Here is a 21,732-nt window from a genome sequence, read left to right as displayed (position 1 = left end):
GGCACCCCAGCCTTACCCATTGCCAATGTGTGCCAATATCCTTCTCTGCCTGGCACCCCAGCCTTACCCACTGCCAATGTGTGCCAATATCCTTCTCTGCCTGGCACCCCAGCCTTACCCACTGCCAATGTGTGCCAATATCCTTCTCTGCCTGGCACCCCAGCCTTACCCAAGCCATACCCACTGCCAATATGTACCAATATCCTTCTCTGCCTGGCACCCCAGCCTTACCCAAGCCATACCCACTGCCAATATCCTTCTGTGCCTGGCACCCCAGCCTTACCCACTGCATACACATGGTGCCAACATTCTCTGCCTGGCACCCCAGCCATACCCACTGCATACCCATGGTGCCAATATATGCCAGTACCCTACTGTACGTGGGATCCCTGTCCTGTGAGTACGCCGGGGGTTGGCTGCACAGATCTGGGCAGTGATTGGGCAGTACTGGGGGTTCCTGTACCCGTAGAAGGGAGAAGAGTTCCCTCAGTTTGTGAATAAAGGATCCAGAACCCTCAGAAGTGGGTGGCACTGCCCATCATTGGTCTCCTGCTGCGCTGGTTAATTCTCTTCCTCTTCATTCTACCCCTCTTCCTCTTCTGCCTCCCCTCCTCCTCCTTATTCTGCCCCTTCTCTTCCTCTTCTGCCTCCCCTCCTCCTCCTTATTCTGCCCCTTCCCTTCCTCTTCTGCCTCCCCTCCTCCTCCTTATTCTGCCCCTTCTCTTCCTCTTCTGCCTCCCCTCCTCCTCCTTATTCTGCCCCTTCCCTTCCTCTTCTGCCTCCCCTCCTCCTCCTTATTCTGCCCCTTCTCTTCCTCTTCTGCCTCCCCTCCTCCTCCTTATTCTGCCCCTTCCCTTCCTCTTCTGCCTCCCCTCCTCCTCCTTATTCTGCCCCTTCCCTTCCTCTTCTGCCTCCCCTGCTCCTCCTTATTCTGCCCCTTCTCTTCCTCTTCTGCCTCCCCTGCTCCTCCTTATTCTGCCCCTTCCCTTCCTCTTCTGCCTCCCCTGCTCCTCCTTATTCTGCCCCTTCTCTTCTTCTTCTGCCTCCCCTGCTCCTCCTTATTCTGCCCCTTCTCTTCCTCTTCTGCCTCCCCTGCTCCTCCTTATTCTGCCCCTTCCCTTCCTCTTCTGCCTCCCCTGCTCCTCCTTATTCTGCCCCTTCTCTTCCTCTTCTGCCTCCCCTGCTCCTCCTTATTCTGCCCCTTCCCTTCCTCTTCTGCCTCCCCTGCTCCTCCTTATTCTGCCCCTTCTCTTCCTCTTCTGCCTCCCCTGCTCCTCATTATTCTGCCCCTTCTCTTCCTCTTCTGCCTCCCCTCCTCCTCCTTATTCTGCCCCTTCTCTTCCTCTTCTGCCTCCCCTCCTCCTCCTTATTCTGCCCCTTCTCTTCCTCTTCTGCCTCCCCTCCTCCTCCTTATTCTGCCCCTTCTCTTCCTCTTCTGCCTCCCCTCCTCCTCCTTATTCTGCCCCTTCTCTTCCTCTTCTGCCTCCCCTGCTCCTCCTTATTCTGCCCCTTCTCTTCCTCTTCTGCCTCCCCTGCTCCTCCTTATTCTGCCCCTTCTCTTCCTCTTCTGCCTCCCCTGCTCCTCCTTATTCTGCCCCTTCTCTTCCTCTTCTGCCTCCCCTCTTCCTCCTTATTCTGCCCCTTCTCTTCCTCTTCTGCCTCCCCTCCTCCTCCTTATTCTGCCCCTTCCCTTCCTCTTCTGCCTCCCCTCCTCCTCCTTATTCTGCCCCTTCCCTTCCTCTTCTGCCTCCCCTCCTCCTCCTTATTCTGCCCCTTCCCTTCCTCTTCTGCCTCCCCTCCTCCTCCTTATTCTGCCCCTTCCCTTCCTCTTCTGCCTCCCCTCCTCCTCCTTATTCTGCCCCTTCCCTTCCTCTTCTGCCTCCCCTGCTCCTCCTTATTCTGCCCCTTCTCTTCCTCTTCTGCCTCCCCTGCTCCTCCTTATTCTGCCCCTTCCCTTCCTCTTCTGCCTCCCCTGCTCCTCCTTATTCTGCCCCTTCTCTTCCTCTTCTGCCTCCCCTGCTCCTCCTTATTCTGCCCCTTCCCTTCCTCTTCTGCCTCCCCTGCTCCTCCTTATTCTGCCCCTTCCCTTCCTCTTCTGCCTCACCTCCTCCTCCTTATTCTGCCCCTTCCCTTCCTCTTCTGCCTCCCCTGCTCCTCCTTATTCTGCCCCTTCTCTTCCTCTTCTGCCTCCCCTGCTCCTCCTTATTCTGCCCCTTCCCTTCCTCTTCTGCCTCCCCTGCTCCTCCTTATTCTGCCCCTTCTCTTCCTCTTTCTGCCTCCCCTGCTCCTCCTTATTCTGCCCCTTCCCTTCCTCTTCTGCCTCCCCTGCTCCTCCTTATTCTGCCCCTTCCCTTCCTCTTCTGCCTCCCCTGCTCCTCCTTATTCTGCCCCTTCTCTTCCTCTTCTGCCTCCCCTGCTCCTCCTTATTCTGCCCCTTCCCTTCCTCTTCTGCCTCCCCTGCTCCTCCTTATTCTGCCCCTTCCCTTCCTCTTCTGCCTCCCCTGCTCCTCCTTATTCTGCCCCTTCTCTTCCTCTTCTGCCTCCCCTCCTCCTCCTTATTCTGCCCCTTCTCTTCCTCTTCTGCCTCCCCTGCTCCTCCTTATTCTGCCCCTTCTCTTCCTCTTCTGCCTCCCCTCCTCCTTCTTATTCTGCCCCTTCTCTTCCTCTTCTGCCTCCCCTCCTCCTCCTTATTCTGCCCCTTCTCTTCCTCTTCTGCCTCCCTCCTCCTCCTTATTCTGCCCCTTCTCTTCCTCTTCTGCCTCCCCTCCTCCTCCTTATTCTGCCCCTTCTCTTCCTCTTCTGCCTCCCCTGCTCCTCCTTATTCTGCCCCTTCTCTTCCTCTTCTGCCTCCCCTGCTCCTCCTTATTCTGCCCCTTCTCTTCCTCTTCTGCCTCCCCTCTTCCTCCTTATTCTGCCCCTTCTCTTCCTCTTCTGCCTCCCCTCCTCCTCCTTATTCTGCCCCTTCTCTTCCTCTTCTGCCTCCCCTGCTCCTCCTTATTCTGCCCCTTCTCTTCCTCTTCTGCCTCCCCTGCTCCTCCTTATTCTGCCCCTTCCCTTCCTCTTCTGCCTCCCCTGCTCCTCCTTATTCTGCCCCTTCCCTTCCTCTTCTGCCTCCCCTGCTCCTCCTTATTCTGCCCCTTCCCTTCCTCTTCTGCCTCCCCTGCTCCTCCTTATTCTGCCCCTTCTCTTCCTCTTCTGCCTCCCCTGCTCCTCCTTATTCTGCCCCTTCCCTTCCTCTTCTGCCTCCCCTCCTCCTCCTTATTCTGCCCCTTCCCTTCCTCTTCTGCCTCCCCTCCTCCTCCTTATTCTGCCCCTTCCCTTCCTCTTCTGCCTCCCCTCCTCCTCCTTATTCTGCCCCTTCCCTTCCTCTTCTGCCTCCCCTGCTCCTCCTTATTCTGCCCCTTCTCTTCCTCTTCTGCCTCCCCTGCTCCTCCTTATTCTGCCCCTTCCCTTCCTCTTCTGCCTCCCCTGCTCCTCCTTATTCTGCCCCTTCTCTTCCTCTTCTGCCTCCCCTGCTCCTCCTTATTCTGCCCCTTCCCTTCCTCTTCTGCCTCCCCTGCTCCTCCTTATTCTGCCCCTTCTCTTCCTCTTCTGCCTCCCCTGCTCCTCCTTATTCTGCCCCTTCCCTTCCTCTTCTGCCTCCCCTGCTCCTCCTTATTCTGCCCCTTCCCTTCCTCTTCTGCCTCCCCTGCTCCTCCTTATTCTGCCCCTTCTCTTCCTCTTCTGCCTCCCCTCCTCCTCCTTATTCTGCCCCTTCTCTTCCTCTTCTGCCTCCCCTGCTCCTCCTTATTCTGCCCCTTCTCTTCCTCTTCTGCCTCCCCTCCTCCTTCTTATTCTGCCCCTTCTCTTCCTCTTCTGCCTCCCCTCCTCCTCCTTATTCTGCCCCTTCTCTTCCTCTTCTGCCTCCCCTCCTCCTCCTTATTCTGCCCCTTCTCTTCCTCTTCTGCCTCCCCTCCTCCTCCTTATTCTGCCCCTTCTCTTCCTCTTCTGCCTCCCCTGCTCCTCCTTATTCTGCCCCTTCTCTTCCTCTTCTGCCTCCCCTGCTCCTCCTTATTCTGCCCCTTCTCTTCCTCTTCTGCCTCCCCTCTTCCTCCTTATTCTGCCCCTTCTCTTCCTCTTCTGCCTCCCCTCCTCCTCCTTATTCTGCCCCTTCTCTTCCTCTTCTGCCTCCCCTGCTCCTCCTTATTCTGCCCCTTCTCTTCCTCTTCTGCCTCCCCTGCTCCTCCTTATTCTGCCCCTTCTCTTCCTCTTCTGCCTCCTCCTCCTTATTCCACCCCTTCTATTCTGCCTCCCCTCCTCCTCATTCTGCCCTTTCCCCACTCCTTGTTTCTTTGTACCCTAAACCCGTTGCCCCCCACCTTCGTTCATGCCCCCCCCACCTCCGTTCTTGCCCCCCGTTTCACACGCCCTAGAGAAGAGCACTTTCCCCGTCAGTAGAATGGCAGTGAATGGTAATTGCAGGGTTAGCTTCCCCTTTACAAGCGGGTGGCACTTGGGTGCTAATGGGATTGCTGTGCAGCCTGTGGGCTCCTATTTAGCACCATTTGCTGGAACCTTCCCATTTGTCGGGCTGGGGAGACAGCGAGGCGGCACTTTCCCACAGACGCTCGGCTCCCCGGGTGAGGGTGGGGGTGGCAGCCAGTGCCCCATGTGCCTTACACACACGCCTGAGCCCGGGGGATCATGGGAAACTGGGGAGGCGCCTGGGTGGAGCCTCATTATGTAAGAGCAGCGTGGGAAAGACCCAATAAACCTGGCATTTTAACCCAACGCTTTTACAAGTGGTTAAATGATAAAAAGCACATTCGCAGGTTAGCTTCCCCTTTGCCTTGTTGCAGTTGGTCTTTGTTTTCTAATCCATTTGGGTTTGGCATCAACCAACCCCAGTTGTGCAATGACATTTCTATTTATCCCCTTCTGCCTGGGGCCACATTAGGGCTCACAGGGTGACTTCCGGCTCTTTGCCCACTTGCCCTCTATGGGTGCCCCCTGCCAGGACTACGTTACCCAGAATGCAGTGCTTTCAGGCCGTGTCCGATGTATTGGCCTCGCTCCTGGCACAGTGGGCATCTTCTCATGTGGAGCCTGGCAACCACATCCAGGTGGCAGTGCCAACCTAGTGATTGGCACAATGACTCTATGAACTACAATTCCCAGCATCCATTGGGTCCCCGAGCCTCACAGTTTCCCGTCTCCCTCTCCGTTACAGGCTGCGGCGGGAACATAACACTCTTCATTTTCATATAAATTTCCTCTTTATTGAGTCTTGTAAAAAAAACATAATTCTACTTCTGTACAATCCTTACATGGGGGTGTGATTATTGCAGCCAGGGGGCAGAGGAGGGGGTATCTGGGTACGGGGGGGTATCTGGGTACGGGGGGGTATCGGGGTACAGGGGGGGGCTAGACTCCAGTCCCCTGGCACGCAGGAGGGTTAGTCCTATAAATAGAAATCTGTATAAACTCTCTGTATTTACACTGTACAAGGCCGGTTGGCACCACCGATGCCCGCGATGGCACCAAACGGGGTAGAAAAAACAAACAAATACTGTTGTCGTCATGGCGTCCCACAGCAAGTCACTCACGCTGAGCCCTCTTCTGCCGCCAGCTCCGCGGGGGCGGGTCTGATGCAGACCTCAACCTGCAAGGTTCTGCCGGGGGCGGGGATAAGCGTTGCCTGGGCGTGGCCAATCCTCGGCTGGAGGAAGTGCAGCACCATCCTTTGGGCTTGTTCTTGCACCATTTGTGCGTCTTTGGTCACGCGGCTCTTTGGGAGGCCCACTGGGGGGGCACTGTCACATCCAAGCTGCCCCACGTGCCCCCCCAGCGCCTGCCCGGGGTATCTAGCAATACATCCCAGCAGTGTCCCATCACAGTCTCAGCAGGAGCAGCACTGCGGGAAGGAGGAGCCCAATGAGGGTGCAGGGAGATCCAATAGCAGCAGATTTACCCGCCACGCTCTGCAGCACCCCGGGGAGCACCTGGCCTGGCTCATCTGCAGAGAGAGGGGGGGCAAGTGTTAGTGGCAAAGGGCAGAATATACACCATGGGCAGATACAGCACAGCGAGCATGGGAGCCCCCCAGCCTTGTCCCTATCCCTGGGACCCCCCTCTGTGCCCCATCCCTAGGAGCCCATTACCCCCCCATCCCTGGGAGCCCATTACCCCTATCCCTGGGACCCCCCTCTGTGCCCCATCCCTAGAAGCCCCCTATGTGCCCCATCCCTAGGAGCCCATTACCCCCCCATCCCTGGGAGCCCCCTGCCCCATCCCTGGGAGCCCATTACCCATATTCCTGGGAGCCCCCTGCCCCGTCTGTGGGAGAACATTACCCCACCCCCTTGTCCCTAGGAGCCCATTACCCCCATCCCTAGGAGCCCCCTATGTGCCCCATCCCTAGGAGCCCATTACCCCCCCCATCCCTGGGAGCCCCAACCCTTATCCCTGGGAGCCCCCCCCCCCGTGCCCCATCCCTGGGAGCCCCCTGCCCCGTCTGTGGGAGCACATTACCCCACCCCTATCCCTCTGTGCCCCATCCCTGGAAGCCCCCTCTGTGCCCCATCCCTGGGAGCCCCCTCTGTGCCCCATCCCTGGGAGCCCCCTCTGTGCCCCATCCCTGGGAGCCCCCTCTGTGCCCCATCCCTGGGAGCCCACTCTGTGCCCCATCCCTGGGAGCCCACTCTGTGCCCCATCCCTGGGAGCCCACTCTGTGCCCCATCCCTGGGAGCCCCCTCTGTGCCCCATCCCTGGGAGCCCCCTACCCCGTCCCTAGGAGCCCATTACCCCACCCCTATCCCTGGGAGCCCCCCCCCCCGTGCCCCGTCTGTGGGAGCACATTACCCCACCCCTATCCCTCTGTGCCCCATCCCTGGGAGCCCCCTACCCCATCCCTGGTAGCCCATTACCCCACCCCTATCCCTGGGACCCACCCCCTGTGCCCCATCCCTGGGAGCCCCCCAGCCTTGTCCCTAGGAGCCCATTACCCCACCCCTATCCCTGGGACCCCCCTGCCCCGACCCTGGGAGTTTGGGCATGCTGTAAATAGGGGTGCTGGGGGCCCCCAGCCATTCAGGGCTCACAGACAAGTACCTACCTGATTGGATCCTGGCCCCCGGTGTGTGAACGTTTATATCAGGAGTCTGAGCTGCAAAAGGGAAAGCGAAAGATCAGATGGTGCCCAATATATACCCGCTGCCAACCCTGCCCGCCCCCATGTTATTAATCCCATACACAGTACCACTATAAGTATCTGATAGACTGCAAGCTCTTCAGGGCAGAGTGCTATAAAATCACAAAATGGAGCCCGGGTGTATAGTATGGTCCCCTCCCTGTGCCCGATGCCCATACCCTGCTGGCACCACTTACTTGTTTTGCCCACAACTTGGACCCTGAGCCTCATACAGCTCTCGCCGTGATGGTGAATGGGTTTGGCTGCAAAGGAAAGAGACAACGGTTAGTGGGGGTCAGTAGCGCATCCCACGGGGGGCACCGGGGGCCCCCCGCTCACACAATGCATTGTTTATCCTGACAGAACAATACCCCGGGGCCCCGCCAGGAACCCCCCCCCCCTCCCGTTTCCCGAAGATGTTTTGGGAAGTGTCTGCGGCCCAGACTCCCGGCCCCTTTGTTTGGATCCCGAGTGCCGGGAGTCGCAGAGCCACGCTGGGAATTCTGGGAGGGGCCCATTCACAAGCACAGACAGGCAGTTGGTAGCGCCCAGTCGCCGCCACATGTGGGAGAAGCAGCAGGATCAGCGCCACATTGGGGAGTCAGGTTTATGGGTTTAAGCGGTGTAATTAGAGTGCATGCTCTTGGGCACAGTGCAAGCAGAGAGAAGGAACCCCCCATGCCGCTCCCTGCCGAGGTACTTACAGATATAGTAGTAGGTGCCACCCTCGCGGAACTCCTTGCCCAGGGTGAAGGGGGTGAATTTCTGGAATTTCTCGCAGAATTTCTCCGGCCCGTGGGGGGCGAAGGGCTTGTCGCACTCCCAGCGCACTTGGTCCTTGGAGATGGGCTTGCAGCTCTCGTACTCCTTGTAGTCCACCAGGAACAGGGTGTAGCGCTCCACCGCGTGCCCGGCGGCACTGCCCTCTTCGTAATGCGGGCACACGATGTCCAGGTAGTCATTGAGTCGGACTTGTACTGTGTAATCCTCCTGCTGGAACCTGGGGGCACAGAGAGGGGCATTAGGACCCAGGGTTCTACAGTCTGCGAGGTCTGTCCAGGGGTGCAGGGAGTTGCAGTATGAAACATGTCCTATACACAAACACCAGTTACTGCTACAGGGTACCCCTAGTCTTCAGAGCAGGGCCTCCCAGTATACCACTAGAGTGTAAGCTCCTTGGGGCAGGGCCTCCCAGTATACCACTAGAGTGTAAGCTCCTTGGGGCAGGGCCTCCCAGTATACCACTAGAGTGTAAGCTCCTTGGGACAGGGCCTCCCAGTATACCACTAGAGTGTAAGCTCCTTGGGGCAGGGCCTCCCAGTATACCACTAGAGTGTAAGCTCCTTGGGACAGGGCCTCCCAGTATACCACTAGAGTGTAAGCTCCTTGGGGCAGGGCCTCCCATTATACCACTAGAGTGTAAGCTCCTTGGGACAGGGCCTCCCATTATACCACTAGAGTGTAAGCTCCTTGGGGCAGGGCCTCCCATTATACCACTAGAGTGTAAGCTCCTTGGGACAGGGCCTCCCATTATACCACTAGAGTGTAAGCTCCTTGGGACAGGGACTCCCATTATACCACTAGAGTGTAAGCTCCTTGGGGCAGGGCCTCCCATTATACCACTAGAGTGTAAGCTCCTTGGGGCAGGGCCTCCCATTATACCACTAGAGTGTAAGCTCCTTGGGGCAGGTTCTCCCATTATACCACTAGAGTGTAAGCTCCTTGGGGCAGGGACTCCCATTATACCACTAGAGTGTAAGCTCCTTGGGGCAGGGTCTCCCATTATACCACTAGAGTGTAAGCTCCTTGGGGCAGGGTCTCCCATTATACCACTAGAGTGTAAGCTCCTTGGGGCAGGGTCTCCCATTATACCACTAGAGTGTAAGCTCCTTGGGGCAGGTTCTCCCATTATACCACTAGAGTGTAAGCTCCTTGGGACAGGGACTCCCATTATACCACTAGAGTGTAAGCTCCTTGGGGCAGGGTCTCCCATTATACCACTAGTGTGTAAGTTCCTTGGGGCAGGGTCTCCCATTATACCACTAGAGTGTAAGCTCCTTGGGGCAGGGTCTCCCATTATACCACTAGTGTGTAAGCTCCTTGGGACAGGGTCTCCCATTATACCACTAGAGTGTAAGCTCCTTGGGGCAGGGACTCCCATTATACCACTAGAGTGTAAGCTCCTTGGGGCAGGGTCTCCCATTATACCACTAGTGTGTAAGTTCCTTGGGGCAGGGCCTCCCATTATACCACTAGAGTGTAAGTTCCTTGGGGCAGGGTCTCCCATTATACCACTAGAGTGTAAGCTCCTTGGGGCAGGGTCTCCCATTATACCACTAGAGTGTAAGCTCCTTGGGGCAGGGCCTCCCATTATACCACTAGAGTGTAAGTTCCTTGGGGCAGGGCCTCCCATTATACCACTAGTGTAAGCTCCTTGGGGACCAGATTCAGGGTGGCCCCCAGTACAAGTGCTAAGGATCACAGACTCATTAACCCGAGACCCCCACCCCCTGCAGACACAGTGTCTCCGCTCCATGCTGCCCCCCCACTCACAAGAGAATGGGAAGCCCCCCCACCCCCCAGGAAGGGGGCAAAGCAAACAGTAAGAGGAGAATGTGTGCCCCGTGTCCCAGTGCCAGCCAAGGGGGGCATCTCCCACTGTTTGTGTACGTTCTACAGGGCACGCACTACCAACCATTGTGCCCCCAATTAATTGTCTGGGGGGGGGCAATTAGCGCTTCTGGGAAGAGAATGTGCCAATTGTCTCTCCAACTGGGGCAGATTGTGCCCGGGCAGTGATTCCTTGGGAACGGTGACTGTACCCACTCAGGGGCCCCTCAATGCCAGGTTGGCCCAGTGCAGCGCTGTATGGCAGTACCAGCAGGGCGGGGAGGCGCTGCCAAACTAAACTACCTCTGAGCCCCTCCCAAGAGGCAAAGGTTCAAGTAAAATCAGCAGATCTGTGTACTGAGGCCCCAGGGAGATAAACAGCGCCAAGGGTGGCATTCTGGGCACCCAGCCAATAGGAGCAGGGGGCGGGTAACTCCCAGCCTGGGAACTACCAGTCCCAGCATCCCCTGCTGTACAATACATATATGGGCTAAGGGTTCTGGGCCCCCAGGCAGCCATGTGTAGGGGAATGTGGCATGGTGCCAGGCAGGGGGGGTGCCAGGCAGGGGGGGGGCAGCCCAGGTTAATGATTGAGCAGCCCCAGCTGCCAGAGCTCACACCCTCCCCAGGGGGCGGGGCCTCGGAGTGTGATTTTGGGCCTCCCTCCAGCCCAGTGTTTGTGCTGCCCCCCCGGCCATTGTCTGTGCCTGGGAGGGGGGGGGCCCTCGGCTCAACGGGGCCCTTTGTTCTCCCAATGACTCCCCAGTACAGAGCACAAGTGGCACTTGTTAATGGAACTGGTGTATCGAGTCCAGCTGCCCCCCCCGTTATCTTTGGCATGAGATTTAACAACCCGAGAGGCTGCCAGGGGGGGGGCCCAATCCAACTCCCAAGGGCCCCGACTCCCAGCATCCTCTGCTCCCTAGCACCGAGCGCAGCGTTTCATTAACCCCTGAGCAGCCAGGGCACATGGGTTCCGCCTACATACCCCCCCTCTATTGTGCCAGGGTGCCCACCTGCCCTGACTTGCCCAGTCTGTACTGTGCCCAGGGACAAGCCCGAACAGGGTGCCGGGAATCCTGCCTACTTGGCACTTACTTCTAAAGCTCTGCCCATAACACAGCTGGTTAGTGAGAGAGAGAGACCCCCTAATCTGCCCCCCACCACCCTGGCACCTCTCCCACTGCTGAACCCCACCGGGATTAACCCTCCCAGCAGCCCCGCTCCCAGCAACTCCCAGCAGCCCCACTCCCAGCAACTCCCAGCAGCCCCACTCCCAGCAACTCCCAGCAGCTCCACTCCCAGCAACTCCCAGCAGCCCCGCTCCCAGCAACTCCCAGCAGCCCCGCTCCCAGCAACTCCCAGCAGCCCCGCTCCCAGCAACTCCCAGCAGCCCCACTCCCAGCAACTCCCAGCAGCCCCGCTCCCAGCAACTCCCAGCAGCCCCGCTCCCAGCAACTCCCAGCAGCCCCGCTCCCAGCAACTCCCAGCAGCCCCACTCCCAGCAACTCCCAGCAGCCCCACTCCCAGCAACTCCCAGCAGCCCCACTCCCAGCAACTCCACAGGGATAGCTGCCCATGTCTGGATGCGCCAGGAAAGGGGGGGCCAGGGTTGAGAGAAGCCCCCCTGTTGCAGCTACTGGTACTGTGTATAGAGCGCAAGCTCCTGGGCCCAGCAGAGAATGGAGCCCTGGGTGCTGGTTGCCGGGGAGTTGCTGGGAGTCGGTGGGGGGCAGGGAGTTGGCGGCTGCGCTTGTTTTGCCTGGAAGGCTTACAGATAAGGGAGAGTCCGGAATGTTCCTCCCCAACCTGCTTATTACTCCGACTCACTCACATTTATCTGCCCCTCCCCCCATAACTGGCCTTGGGGTACAAAGTGCTCAGTGCCTGAGAGTTAGCTCTGTGGCCAAGAGGTCCCCTACCTCAGAGCAGGTGCAAGTGAGTCTACCCCCCGGGGGGGGGCATAATGGGACAAGTCTCTCAGTACCTCCTGCCACTAGGGACCCCCAGAGCTCACAATCCCCTCCCTGCCACTAGGGACCCCCAGAGCTCACAATCCCCTCCCTGCCACTAGGGACCCCCAGAGCTCACAATCCCCTCCCTGCCACTAGGGACCCCCAGAGCTCACAATCCCCTCCCTGCCACTAGGGACCCCCAGAGCTCACAATCCCCTCCCTGCCACTAGGGACCCCCAGAGCTCACAATCCCCTCCCTGCCACTAGGGACCCCCAGGGCTCACAATCCCTCCCTGCCACTAGGGACCCCCAGAGCTCACAATCCCCTCCCTGCCACTAGGGACCCCCAGAGCTCACAATCCCCTCCCTGCCACTAGGGACCCCCAGAGCTCACAATCCCCTCCCTGCCACTAGGGACCCCCAGAGCTCACAATCCCCTCCCTGCCACTAGGGACCCCCAGAGCTCACAATCCCCTCCCTGCCACTAGGGACCCCCAGGGCTCACAATCCCCGCCCCGCTGGCAGGATGCCCCCCCTGGCCCCGGGATAAAGGGGGTCTGTTCCAGCACCGGAAGCCTGAGCCTGAGAGAGGAAAAGGCAGAGGGAAGGCTTCCTCCATACTCTTCCTCCTCCTCAGGAAAAAACAACCCCCTGCTATCCCTTCTCACCCACCCAGGGGCATAATACTGCCCCCTATAGGCCTGATCTACCCCCACAGCCTGGGATACTGCCCCCTATAGGCCTGATCTACCCCCACAGCCTGGGATACTGCCCCCTATAGGCCTGATCTACCCCCACAGCCTGGGATACTGCCCCCTATAGGCCTGATCTACCCCCACAGCCTGGGATACTGCCCCCTATAGGCCTGACTCTATCCTTCTACCACCTGGGATACTGCCCCCTATAGGCCTGACTCTACCCTTCTACCACCTGGGATACTGCCCCTGGGTATTGGGCTCAGAGACAGGGGCAGCACTGGGTCCCACTGGGCTAACACGGCACACACTATGGGCTGCCTGTGTGGGGCTTATTATACAGACATGGGCCCCGCTGTCCTGCCCCTGACCCATATAACACTGGGGTAGAGGGGCCAATTGCCCCTGACCCATATAACACTGGGGTAGAGGGGCCAATTGCCCCTGACCCATATAACACTGGGTTAGAGGGGCCAATTGCCCCCATACAACACTGGGTTAGAGGGGCCAATTGCCCCCATACAACACTGGGTTAGAGGGGCCCTTTGCCCCCATACAAGACTGGGTTAGAGGGGCCCTTTGCCCCCATACAAGACTGGGGTAGAGGGGCCAATTGCCCCCATACAACACTGGGTTAGAGGGGCCAATTGCTCCCATACAAGACTGGGTTAGAGGGGCCCTTTGCCCCCATACAAGACTGGGTAGAGGGGCCCTTTGCCCCCATACAACACTGGGTTAGAGGGGCCAATTGCCCCCATACAACACTGGGGTCAGAGGGGCCAATTGCCCCCATACAACACTGGGTTAGAGGGGCCAATTGCCCCCATACAACACTGGGTTAGAGGGGCCCTTTGCCCCCATACAACACTGGGTTAGAGGGGCCAATTGCCCCCATACAACACTAGGGTTAGAGGGGCCCTTTGCCCCCATACAAGACTGGGGTAGAGGGGCCAATTGCCCCCATACAACACTGGGGTTAGAGGGGCCCTTTGCCCCCATACAACACTGGGGTTAGAGGGGCCAATTGCCCCCATACAACACTGGGGTTAGAGGGGCCAATTGCCCCCATACAAGGCTGGGGTTAGAGGGGCCAATTGCCCCTGACCCATACAAGACTGGGGTTAGAGGGGCCCTTTGCCCCCATACAACACTGGGTTAGAGGGGCCAATTGCCCCCATACAACACTGGGGTTAGAGGGGCCAATTGCCCCCATACAACACTGGGTTAGAGGGGCCAATAGCCCCCATACAACACTGGGGTTAGAGGGGCCCTTTGCCCCCATACAACACTGGGGTTAGAGGGGCCAATTGCCCCCATACAACACTGGGGTTAGAGGGGCCAATTGCCCCCATACAACACTGGGGTTAGAGGGGCCAATTGCCCCCATACAAGGCTGGGGTTAGAGGGGCCAATTGCCCCTGACCCATACAAGACTGGGGTTAGAGGGGCCCTTTGCCCCCATACAACACTGGGGTTAGAGGGGCCAATTGCCCCCATACAACACTGGGGTTAGAGGGGCCAATTTCCCCCATACAACACTGGGGTTAGAGGGGCCAATTGCCCCCATACAACACTGGGTTAGAGGGGCCCTTTGCCCCCATACAACACTGGGGTTAGAGGGGCCAATTGCCCCCATACAACACTGGGGTTAGAGGGGCCAATTTCCCCCATACAACACTGGGGTTAGAGGGGCCAATTGCCCCCATACAACACTGGGGTTAGAGGGGCCAATTGCCCCCATACAACACTGGGGTTAGAGGGGCCAATTGCCCCCATACAACACTGGGGTTAGAGGGGCCCTTTGTATCTCTGAGCCCCCCCCGGGCTGTTCAACATCTGATTTGTGTCAGTTCTGCAGAACAGGGAATGATTGACAGCAAATTAATGAGGATGGGGGGGTGGGGGGGTATATTCCCAATAGGGGGTGATTGTGCCCCTGCCCAACATATACGGCCCGGGGTCTCCCCTGTCCCAGAGCTTCAGTGGCCCCTTCCATCCCCCAATGGCCCCTCAGCCTACAAAGCCCCCCTGTGACCCCATTGATCTGCCCCCCCCCCTGGTGTTTGTGGCCACAGCTGGCTGCCCGGCTCTGCTTTCCCAAAACAAACTGAGTGGGACAATAGCCCTCCCCTCCCCCCTCTCTTACCCCCGCCCCCCCTTACCCCCCCCCCCAGGCCTCTGTTTGCTTTCAGCCTCACACTGACCTTCAATAGAGTTTAACTGTTTGGAAACAAAGCTGCCCCCTGAGCTATTCAGCCCCCCCCCAGCCACATCACAGCCAGCGAGGAGCCGCAATTACCCCCCCACACCGGCCCCCCACCCTCCTGGCAGCATTAAAGGGCAACAAACCCTCAGTCACTTTTACTTATTCTGCTTTCCCTTTGGAATTGCACTCGTACAGCAGCACCTACCTACCTACCCACATATACAGCAGCACCTACCTACCCACATATACAGCAGCACCTACCTACCTACCCACATATACAGCAGCACCTACCTACCTACCCACATATACAGCAGCACCTACCTACCTACCCACATATACAGCAGCACCTACCTACCTACCCACATATACAGCAGCGCCTACCTACCTACCCACATATACAGCAGCACCTACCTACCCACATATACAGCAGCACCTACCTACCTACCCACATATACAGCAGCACCTACCTACCTACCCACATATACAGCAGCACCTACCTACCCACATATACAGCAGCACCTACCTACCCACATATACAGCAGCACCTACCTACCTACCCACCCACATATACAGCAGCACCTACCTACCTACCCACATATACAGCAGCACCTACCTACCTACCCACATATACAGCAGCACCTACCTACCTACCCACATATACAGCAGCACCTACCTACCTACCCACATATACAGCAGCACCTACCTACCTACCCACATATACAGCAGCACCTACCTACCCACATATACAGCAGCACTTACCCACCTACCCACATATACAGCAGCACCTACCTACCTACCCACATATACAGCAGCACCTACCTACCTACCCACATATACAGCAGCACCTACCTACCCACATATACAGCAGCACTTACCTACCTACCCACATATACAGCAGCACTTACCTACCTACCCACATATACAGCAGCACTTACCTACCCACATATACAGCAGCACTTACCTACCTACCCACCCACATATACATACAGATGTAGCACTTACCTACCTCATATACAAACATACAGCAGCACTTACCTACCCCCATATACATACAGCACTGTGTATACAAACAGCACTGCTATATAAATACAAATACACACATATACATACAGATGTACCACTTACCTACCCTTATATACATACATACAGCAGCCCTACCCCAATATACATACAGATGTACAGCAGCCCTACTTACCTACATATACAAACAGCACTACTATATAAATACAAATACACACATATACATATAAATGCAGACTGGGGCAGGAGTAAGTGGCCCTGACAGTGCTGGGTGTTTCCCACAAGTCCCCCCTGACAGCAGTGCTGCACAATAACATTCCATGGAGGAGCTGTAACACCGACACTACATTAGAAGCACAGAGTAACAATAAGAAAACAAATAATAAAGCCTCTACTCTAAATAGTATTTATAACAAAGTAAATGTAAACGAATGACAAATTGAAGCCCCAAACAAATCAAAACCCGTACCAAATAAATATAAAGGTCTGGGTGTGAACACCCCAGACCTAGCGCAGTTGTGAAAAAACTCTAGGGGGCCCCAATGGAAATTTGTAATTAATGCAGAATCAGAAAAAGCTCACCAGAGTCCACAGTTGGTCCGGGTGCTCAGGGCCCCGAACCCGTAGCTGAAGGGAGAAGTTATATGATATACTGTATATGATATAACTTCTCCCTTCAGAGTAACAATAAGCCCCCCCCCACTCACACACATTAGGGGTACAGGCAAAGCCCCCCCAGCTGAAATCCCTTGTGGGCAGATTTAGTGCCCCCCCTACAGGTTTGGGCCCTATCAGTGCCAGGAGCCGCAGCCCAGAGCCTATTGCACCATCGCCCCCCCCCCCCCCAGGCAGATGTTACAGTAAGTTACAATACTGAGTCCCTCTGGGAACTGGAACCAGGGGCGGTATTCACTACTTACCCCTATATACAGCACTCACCCCCCCTGATATACAGCACTCACCCCCCCTGATATACAGCACTTACCCCCCTGATATACAGCACTCACCCCCCCTGATATACAGCACTCACCCCTGATATACAGCACTCACTCCTGATATACAGCACTTACCCCCCCCCTGATATACAGCACTCACCCCCCCCCTGATATACAGCACTCACCCCCCCCTGATATACAGCACTTACCCCCCCCTGATATACAGCACTTACCCCCCTGATATACAGCACTTACCCCCCTGATATACAGCACTCACCCCCCTGATATACAGCACTTACCCCCCTGATATACAGCACTCACCCCTATATGCAGTACTACCCCCTGATATACAGCACTCACCCCTATATGCAGTACTACCCCCTGATATACAGTACTCACCCATGTTCAGTAATTGCCCCCATATAGAGCCTTTAGCCCCGATACACAGTATATTTCTCCTTTATACAACAGGTACCCCCATACCCACTACACCCCCCCTTACACAGTACATGCCCCACATATACAGTAAATACCAACAATATACTTATTGCCCATCAGTGCCCATATGGTGCCAGGAGCAAAACAACCCAAATAAGTTAGTAGCCATATAGCAGATCTCTTCATGCCCAGTATAATGCCAACAGTCCCAGCCTACCTGCTCTCCATGCCCAGTATAATGCCAACAGTCCCAGCCTACCTGCTCTCCATGCCCAGTATAATGCCAACACAGTCCCAGCCTGTCCTGCTCACCATGCCCAGTATAATGCCAATACAGTCCCAGGCTGCCCCTGCTCTCCATGCCCAGTATAATGCCAACACAGTCCCAGGCTGCCCCTGCTCTCCATGCCCAGTATAATGCCAACACAGTCCCAGGCTGCCCTGCTCCTCATGCCCAGTATAATGCCAACACAGTCCCAGGCTGCCCCAGCTCTCCATGCCCAGTATAATGCCAACACAGTCCCAGGCTGCCCTGCTCTCCATGCCCAGTATAATGCCAACACAGTCCCAGCCTACCTGCTCTCCATGCCCAGTATAATGCCAACACAGTCCCAGGCTGCCCCAGCTCTCCATGCCCAGTATAATGCCAACACAGTCCCAGCCTACCTGCTCTCCATGCCCAGTATAATGCCAACACAGTCCCAGGCTGCCCCTGCTCTCCATGCCCAGTATAATGCCAACACAGTCCCAGCCTACCTGCTCTCCATGCCCAGTATAATGCCAACACAGTCCCAGCCTACCTGCTCTCCATGCCCAGTATAATGCCAACACAGTCCCAGCCTACCTGCTCTCCATGCCCAGTATAATGCCAACACAGTCCCAGGCTGCCCTGCTCTCCATGCCCAGTATAATGCCAACACAGTCCGAGGCTGCCCTGCTCTCCATGCCCAGTATAATGCCAACACAGTCCCAGCCTACCTGCTCTCCATGCCCAGTATAATGCCAACACAGTCCCAGGCTGCCCTGCTCTCCATGCCCAGTATAATGCCAACACAGTCCCAGCCTACCTGCTCTCCATGCCCAGTATAATGCCAACACAGTCCCAGGCTGCCCTGCTCTCCATGCCCAGTATAATGCCAACACGGTGCTGCCAGCCCTCCATGGGCACAGTTTGTGGTACCTCCAATGCCACACAGTAGTGAGCAGCCCTCCAGCAGTGCCCATACACGGGTTGTGCCCCAGATCCCTGGCACAGAGCGGTTTGTCTCCGTGCCCTCACAGTGCCAGGCACAGGGCAATATCCAGGGCAGATGGGTATATTCCAGGCGCAGAGGCACAATCCATACAATCCACAGGTGGGGGCATCCAGCCGGGCACTTACCTGCTGTTGGTACTGTTCCAGAACACAGTGTGCCGGTCCCCCTGCACCATCCCCACCCAGAGGCTCAGCAGCGCCAGTCCGTACAGCTCCATGTCTCTCTCTCCTCTGGGGGGGGGAGGCGCCTGTCCCTTTAATAAGCTCAAGCCCCGCCCCTCCCTCTGGAAATGAGAGGGCGTGGCTTCCCTATTGCTGGAGCCTGAGAGGCGCAGGGCTTGGGGTCTCCCCGCTCCTATATTGGGGTCTCCCCGCTCCCTGGGGTCTCCCCGCTCCTATATTGGGGTCTCCCTGCTCCCTGGGGTCTCCCTGCTCCTATATTGGGGTCTCCCTGCTCCCTGGGGTCTCCCTGCTCCTATATTGGGGTCTCCCTGCTCCTATATTGGGGTCTCCCTGCTCCCTGGGGTCTCCCTGCTCCTATATTGGGGTCTCCCCGCTCCTATATTGGGGTCCCACCACTCCCTGGGGTCTCCCTGCTCCTATATTGGGGTCCCTCCGCTACCTGGGGTCTCCCTGCTCCTATATTGGGGTCTCCCTGCTCCTATATTGGGGTCCCTCCGCTACCTGGGGTCTCCCTGCTCCTATATTGGGGTCTCCCTGCTCCTATATTGGGGTCCCACCGCTCCCTGGGGTCTCCCTGCTCCTATATTGGGGTCTCCCTGCTCCTATATTGGGGTCTCCCTGCTCCTATATTGGGGTCTCCCTGCTCCCTGGGGTCTCCCCGCTCCTATATTGGGGTCTCCCTGCTCCCTGGGGTCTCCCTGCTCCTATATTGGGGTCTCCCTGCTCCCTGGGGTCTCCCTGCTCCTATATTGGGGTCTCCCTGCTCCCTGGGGTCTCCCTGCTCCTATATTGGGGTCTCCCCGCTCCTATATTGGGGTCTCCCTGCTCCCTGGGGTCTCCCTGCTCCCTGGGGTCTCCCTGCTCCTATATTGGGGTCTCCCTGCTCCTATATTGGGGTCTCCCCGCTCCTATATTGGGGTCTCCCCGCTCCTATATTGGGGTCTCCCTGCTCCCTGGGGTCTCCCTGCTCCTATATTGGGGTCTCCCTGCTCCTATATTGGGGTCTCCCCGCTCCTATATTGGGGTCTCCCTGCTCCCTGGGGTCTCCCTGCTCCTATATTGGGGTCTCCCTGCTCCTATATTGGGGTCTCCCCGCTCCTATATTGGGGTCTCCCTGCTCCCTGGGGTCTCCCTGCTCCTATATTGGGGTCTCCCTGCTCCCTGGGGTCTCCCTGCTCCTATATTGGGGTCTCCCTGCTCCCTGGGGTCTCCCTGCTCCTATATTGGGGTCTCCCTGCTCCTATATTGGGGTCTCCCTGCTCCCTGGGGTCTCCCTGCTCCTATATTGGGGTCTCCCCGGTCCCTGGGGTCTCCCTGCTCCTATATTGGGGTCCCACCACTCCCTGGGGTCTCCCTGCTCCTATATTGGGGTCTCCCTGCTCCTATATTGGGGTCCCTCCGCTCCCTGGGGTCTCCCTGCTCCTATATTGGGGTCTCCCCGCTCCCTGGGGTCTCCCTGCTCCTATATTGGGGTCTCCCTGCTCCTATATTGGGGTCTCCCTGCTCCTATATTGGGGTCCCTCCGCTCCCTGGGGTCTCCCTGCTCCTATATTGGGGTCCCTCCGCTCCCTGGGGTCTCCCCGCTCCCTGGGGTCTCCCTGCTCCTATATTGGGGTCTCCCTGCTCCTATATTGGGGTCCCACCACTCCCTGGGGTCTCCCTGCTCCTATATTGGGGTCCCTCCGCTACCTGGGGTCTCCCTGCTCCTATATTGGGGTCTCCCTGCTCCTATATTGGGGTCCCTCCGCTCCCTGGGGTCTCCCTGCTCCTATATTGGGGTCCCTCCGCTCCCTGGGGTCTCCCTGCTCCTATATTGGGGTCTCCCTGCTCCTATATTGGGGTCCCTCCGCTCCCTGGGGTCTCCCTGCTCCTATATTGGGGTCCCTCCGCTCCCTGGGGTCTCCCTGCTCCTATATTGGGGTCCCTCCGCTCCCTGGGGTCTCCCTGCTCCTATATTGGGGTCCCACCGCTCCCTGAGGTCTCCCTGCTCCTATATTGGGGTCTCCCCGCTCCCTGGGGTCTCCCTGCTCCTATATTGTGGTCTCCCTGCTCCTATATTGGGGTCCCACTGCTCCCTGGGGTCTCCCTGCTCCTATATTGGGGTTGGCATGGAAACCCATGGCTGTGCCACTTGGCAGCTCCCACTTCGGTGCCCAGTAGGTAAGAGGTTCCCCCAGGGGCCCCCAGTTCATTGCAAATCAGCGCGGGGGGGTCAGTGACCCCAATTGGACCCATACAGAACCATCTAGAAAAACTGACATCAATGGACCCTCCCCCTTGGGAAATGAGGCCAATGCCAAGCAGATATTGGTCGGACAGGGTGGCATTTTGCCCCTTAGGCCGCTCTGGAGCTCTTAGGCCGCTCTGGAGCTCCTATATTGGGGTCCCACCGCTCCCTGGGGTCTCCCTGCTCCTATATTGGGGTCCCACTGCTCCCTGGGGTCTCCCTGCTCCTATATTGGGGTCCCACTGCTCCCTGGGGTCTCCCTGCTCCTATATTGGGGTCTCCCTGCTCCTATATTGGGGTCTCCCCGCTCCCTGGGGTCTCACTGCTCCTATATTGGGGTCTCCCTGCTCCTATATTGGGGTCTCCCCGCTCCCTGGGGTCTCACTGCTCCTATATTGGGGTCTCCCTGCTCCTATATTGGGGTCCCACCGCTCCCTGGGGTCTCCCTGCTCCTATATTGGGGTCTCCCTGCTCCTATATTGGGGTCTCCCCGCTCCCTGGGGTCTCACTGCTCCTATATTGGGGTCTCCCTGCTCCTATATTGGGGTCTCCCTGCTCCTATATTGGGGTCTCCCCGCTCCCTGGGGTCTCCCTGCTCCTATATTGGGGTCTCCCTGCTCCTATATTGGGGTCTCCCCGCTCCCTGGGGTCTCACTGCTCCTATATTGGGGTCTCCCTGCTCCTATATTGGGGTCCCACCGCTCCCTGGGGTCTCCCTGCTCCTATATTGGGGTCTCCCTGCTCCTATATTGGGGTCTCCCCGCTCCCTGGGGTCTCACTGCTCCTATATTGGGGTCTCCCTGCTCCTATATTGGGGTCCCACCGCTCCCTGGGGTCTCCCTGCTCCTATATTGGGGTCCCACTGCTCCCTGGGGTCTCCCTGCTGCTATATTGGGGTCTCCCTGCTCCTATATTGGGGTCCCACCGCTCCCTGGGGTCTCCCTGCTGCTATATTGGGGTCTCCCTGCTCCTATATTGGGGTCCCACCGCTCCCTGGGGTCTCCCTGCTCCTATATTGGGGTCTCCCTGCTCCTATATTG

At 57.6% G+C, this 21,732-nt stretch overlaps 1 protein-coding gene across 2 annotated transcripts; it reads right to left on the bottom strand.

Annotated features, from left to right (window-relative positions):
• Positions 1-5,236: 5,236 nt before the first annotated feature.
• efna1 (ephrin-A1) lies at positions 5,237-18,526 on the bottom strand. Of its 2 annotated transcripts, NM_001011206.1 has the most exon segments (6): positions 5,237-5,781; positions 5,835-5,995; positions 7,094-7,144; positions 7,366-7,431; positions 7,873-8,168; positions 18,409-18,505. In NM_001011206.1, coding segments are annotated over 5 exon segments (630 nt in total). In that variant the 5' UTR covers positions 18,501-18,505; the 3' UTR covers positions 5,237-5,781; positions 5,835-5,870.
• Between the last annotated feature and the right edge of the window lie 3,206 nt (positions 18,527-21,732).

This window comes from Xenopus tropicalis, chromosome 8 (assembly GCF_000004195.4).
Source record: "Xenopus tropicalis strain Nigerian chromosome 8, UCB_Xtro_10.0, whole genome shotgun sequence".
Taxonomy (NCBI): domain Eukaryota; kingdom Metazoa; phylum Chordata; class Amphibia; order Anura; family Pipidae; genus Xenopus; species Xenopus tropicalis.
Note: the sequence above shows the minus strand (reverse complement) of the source record. Positions and strands in the feature narration are given on the sequence as shown.